Source organism: Notolepis coatsorum, assembly GCF_963971535.1.
Source record: "Notolepis coatsorum genome assembly, chromosome: 7".
NCBI lineage: Eukaryota > Metazoa > Chordata > Actinopteri > Aulopiformes > Paralepididae > Notolepis > Notolepis coatsorum.
The window spans coordinates 45,530,152-45,535,265 of NC_140171.1; the positions used below are offsets into that span (position 1 = coordinate 45,530,152).

The following is a 5,114-nucleotide window of genomic DNA, read 5'->3' on the forward strand; positions in this document are numbered from 1 at the left end:
AGCCTCTTTGAGAGCTTTGGAAACCTTGTATTGTATCCCTAGGTAGGCTCATGTGTGTCTCTAGGTAGGCTCCTGTGTGTCCCTAGGTAGGCTCTTGTGTGTCCTTAGGTAGGCTCATGTGTGTCCTTAGGTAGGCTCATGTGTGTCCCTAGGTAGGCTCATGTGTGTCCCTAGGTAGGCTCCTGTGTGTCCCTAGGTAGGCTCCTGTGTGTCCCTAGGTAGGCTCTTGTGTGTCCCTAGGTAGGCTCCTGTGTGTTCTTTGTTTGCATTATGCTAAATGTTGCTGTATATGTCATCCTCATGTTTGGATTCAGATTGATAATTTTGTGGCTGGAGTTTTGAAAGCAGTCTTATACAGAGAAGCGATCCTTATGTGCATGTGGTTTCACAGTTGTGTGGTTTCACACACAACACAAGCAGATTCATTTCTCACAGGTCAAGCTAGGAGTTTATTTCATTGTTAATTATCTAAATATCAACAGATATGGTATAGGGCAGCATTTATTAAACCACAGATCCTACTGTCCTAGGCTCCTGCACTGAGAAATGTGGATGTTTAAGTTGCTCTGTCTGTCCAAATTAAACTACAGATACAGAATGGGACACAAGGAATTTGGTCCCTATATCATAAAAGTAACAATATATTTTAATGTTTTTTTTTTTTTAAATCTCAGAGAGACTACATTTTAAATTGGATGTCAGGATGACATAGTTCAAGAACTAGGCCTGCAGGGAATGGCATATTATAGAATGTTGAATAGCCTCTAGACTTGGCTTTCTCTTAACATGTCTGCATATGATGCACAGATAGCGGAGAACAATGTTTAAACCAGCTGCATATGGTTTTTACTGTGGAGGTCTTCCAATGTTTCATGCATAAAAAGCATGGACACGCGTGTCAAAGTGTTGTGACAACCAATCCTGTGCGCAGGTAAGGAAGGAGATTGGTCAAGGGGTCTGGCTTTGAAGAAAGAGCACAGTGTGTGTTGGGGAGCAGCCCAGAGACATGCAATGCTGGCAGAAGACAGCAGCTACAGTATCCAGGCCAACCAATGCTATTACCAGATGTGAAATGGGGGACGACTTCCTGCTGCTTTCTCTCAAGAACTGTACTTTCATGCAATCACCTCCGTCGACTCATTGGGAAATACACATGCATATACTGTACAACTACAAACACAGTATGCACACACTCACACAAGAGAGAGACACACACATACACATACACGCACGCACGTACGCACGCACGCACACACACACACACACACACACACACACACACACATGTGAAGAAAGCATTTTATTGCTTTGATAAAGTCAGAGGTGAAGTTAGAGAAACTTTCTTTTTCTTTTTTCTTTTTTTTGTATACAAAATGCATATAATTTACAATACAAACCATAAGAAAATGTTGCACAAAAAAATACAAAAATACAATGTTTAATACATGATGTACAGTACAAAATAGCATAGGTCATCCATCAATATAGTGACAAGGCTGTACAAAATAAAATACTTTTTTCAAATGAAATAAAATGTATTGCAATTGTCGATGGCAATGCATTCAGTGCTACGTGCTGTAACTACAGATGTTCTCATGTCCCTGTGAAAGGTATAGCGAGGGGATTTGTTAGAACTCATATTTGCACTGTGCACAGCTGATTTTGGCCCAAGTCTGTTTAGCTTTTGGCTTTTTTCTGAGGACAAGCACGTTCTTGTCCATCAAACTCCTCATACCTTATTTGCATTTTCAGATGTGAGATGTGGTTGCAGTGAAAAGATTAACGGCATGATTAATGTCATGAGAGAAAGAAAGAAAGAAAGAAAGAAAGAAAGAAAGATAGAAAGAAAGAAAGAAAGAAAGAAAGAAAGAAAGAAAGAAAGAAAGAAAGAATAGTGAACCAAGCCACAAGTCTTGCATCTCTATATTTCCTTTGGAGTGCCGCTATTGCCACTCATCGGGTGTTTTATTCCACAAAGAAAGAACTTGTTCTTTTAGGAAAAGTTCTGTCATCACATTAGTACTTTATTTTATTATTATTAATTATTATTATTATTATTTTGACTCTTCTTACTGGGGTGGTTTTCTTCCAATTGGGGGGGATGACACTGTGACACAAACCACACAGACTTTCCACTCGACATTTGACGAGAATCGTGCTCAGTGAGCCGCCTGTCATTTCTGAGTGGTGTGGGGTTTTAACACCCAGTCATATCCCGGTATGAGAATCCCCCCCCCCCCCCCCTCTCACACCTGTCAGATATTCTGGGTAAAACGTAGGTTCCTGTGTTTGCATGTAATGAGTGACTGACAAGAAACACCACAAATACTCTCTCTTTCTCACATTTCTCTCTGTCTCCCTCTGTTTCTCCCTTTTGCGTTTGGGTAGACTGCGTGGTGGTACGACACAAGTCATCAGAACTAGTTGGGACTTCGAGCCAGCGAAATCCAGACGTCCACAGGTGCATTCGCTTTCGTGCCCACATTGTGCCCTCTGTGAGACAGTCTCATGAAAAACACAGTAAACAAGGGCAAAGGGATGCATGTTGATTTGCCATAGCGACCCAGTGAGCTTAGGTTGGAATGTTGCATTTACATTGAGTTCAGTCACAACTTTAGAATCTTTGGGGTTATAGAACAGAGTAACAAAAGTACCACAGTAAAATTCAGGACCAAGGCAGCTCACTCTATCATGACATTAGTTCAGTGCAACTGCAAATCCATCATGGGAGAGTTTAGCATCTACACATAAAAAAAACTTGCTTAGTTCACATTTGAGTCCCATCCACCTGGCCCAATGTTTTATAATCATTCCCACAACAAAATCCTTTGATGTGGATATATTGCTGTGAGTGCACCACTAGTGACTTGTTCACATTTGAGTCCCATCCACCTGGCCCAATGTTTTATAATCATTCCCACAACAAAATCCTTTGATGTGGATATATTGCTGTGAGTGCACCACTAGTGACTTGTTGAAGGGAGAGATTTGTTTAAACGTGAAGCTGCCAACACCCATAGCTATTGGCTGCTCTCTATTAGATCATGTGCCACTGCCTTTGGTCGTTCTGCAGACGCTGCTCCAAAACAGGAGAATGTCAGAAGTGCTTAACTTTTAATAGAAGGTGTGTTAGGCACACATTTCATCCTTCACTCACTCACACGCACGCACGTGTAACGGAGGTCCGTGAGTATATCCACAGTCACAGAAACAGGTGTGTTGAGAAGTGACTGTGGCAGTAAGCGGGCTGCGAGTTAAATTCACTTCCTCATAACAGGGTTAATAGACGCATAGGTACGGTACCCAGAGGTGAATTCACCTCTTAGTGCAGCGGTCTATGTCGTCGCCCGCGGAGCGGGAGCCCCCAGTTCGACTCTCCCTCGGGACATCAGCCTTTAATACACAACGCAGAGTAGACCAATAAGATCCATCACACACGCACACACACACACACACACACACACACCCACACTAAATGCATGTCCGTTAGGGTCCTCAGGACTTGAAGAGCTTGGGGTATAGGTCCTTGATGGGGGAGGGAGTGGTGACGTTGTTCCCAGAGGAGATGGTGGTTTCCTGCCCGCCCTCCAACTTCTGGGAGGCCACCTCTGTCTTACTGAAGCTGCACTCCAGGAACGGCACCCCGAGCTTCTTCACCTGGCCGTCTTTGGTCATCAGACACGGCCGACACAGCAGCCGGAGGATGGCCCGCCTCATGTCCTTACTGGTCAGAGTGTAGATGATAGGATTAAACAGTGAGTTGACCATGGCAACTCCCAGGAAGTAATCAGCCTTGTAGAGCAGGCGACAGGTGCGAGCAGGGCAGAAGAAGTCTAGGAGGAGGAGGAGAAAGAGTGGCAGCCAGCAGGCAATGAAGACACCCAGGACAATGGTGACCGTCTTGAGGAGGGCTATGTACTTCTCCGACTTCCTGGCCAGGCCTTTTCTTAGGCTACCCGCCAGGCCCGACCGCTGGCGTGTTGTGTTGGTGCGCACAATGCGGAACACTCTGGCATAAAGGACCACAATGGCTAGCAGCACTGCAATGAACACCGATACGCAGAAGAGGATATAACTCTTAGCGTACAGTGGCAGGACCGTTGAACACTGGTCCAACCTGCGGATGCAATTCCACCCCAGAATCGGCAGCACACCCAGGAGCCCCGCTAAGGCCCAACTTGCACCAATCAATGCCAACATCCGGCCCCGCTTTGCCGCATGGTAAGGCCTCATGGTCACCATGGTAACGTGGCGCTCGATGGCAATAGCCAGGAGGCTGATGACAGAGGCTGCAAGTGTGATGAAGACCCCTCCTTCCCTCAGAAACCACAGCAGTGGTGTCAGTCTTAAAGTGTTGGGTCCAGACATAATGATATTGGCCATGTAGGTAATTCCAGCCAACAGGTCAGACAGTGTCAGGTTTCCCAGTAAGTAATACATGGGTAGGTGGAACTTCTTGTTCCTCCAGATGGCCAGGAGAACCACAGCATTCTCCAGGACAATCAGGATGCACACCACCAGGAAGGCTATTCCCTCGGGTTTGAGCCCTTCGCGGTAACGGTCTCCCTGCAGCTTGCCAGTGTGATTGTAATGCTTCACAATGAGATCAGTGTCCTGGTACTCCCAGAAGAATTGCAGGTAGCTGGGAGAGGAGGGAGTTGGGACAGTGCTGGTTATGACTGTGGTAGGAGTAGAGGTTGAACGAGAAGCCTCCATTCTTAGTGTTGGTTTCGCTGTGTTTTCTTTACAGTCTTTGGCTATAACATCCTTGTTCTTGTCATGTTCTTGGCTGTATGGTTGTTCACATATTACATGGGATTACATGGGAGTTGATATAGTCCAACAATCTCTCTGGCTCTAGATATGTTCTGTTCTTCACCAGAAGAGGGTGCTCTTGAAGTATTTTTGTTACAGAGGCCAGAAGGTCCAGACCCTGGAGAAAGTGAAGAAAGGGAAAGTAAATTAGGGATGCATTAGCACTGATTAGTGTATTACCAAATTCAGATTAGCTTGTAAATGGGAGTCATTTAGTCACAAAATAATTAATGATTGACACAAAGTGGTGAGGTGAACCTCCAGGCAGCTTGAATGAATATGTGTGATCATATTAAATC

At 45.0% G+C, this 5,114-nt stretch overlaps 1 protein-coding gene across 1 annotated transcript in view; it reads right to left on the bottom strand.

Moving 5' to 3' along the window:
- Positions 1 to 1,422: 1,422 nt before the first annotated feature.
- The window catches only part of s1pr5b (sphingosine-1-phosphate receptor 5b), a 4,951-nt gene continuing 1,259 nt past the window's right edge, over positions 1,423 to 5,114 (bottom strand). Inside the window, exon 2 of the mRNA XM_084317822.1 lies at positions 1,423 to 4,933. Within this exon, the coding sequence (XP_084173948.1) occupies positions 3,496 to 4,716 (1,221 nt within the window). The 5' untranslated portion in view covers positions 4,717 to 4,933 and the 3' untranslated portion in view covers positions 1,423 to 3,495. The remainder of the gene's footprint in view (positions 4,934 to 5,114) is intronic.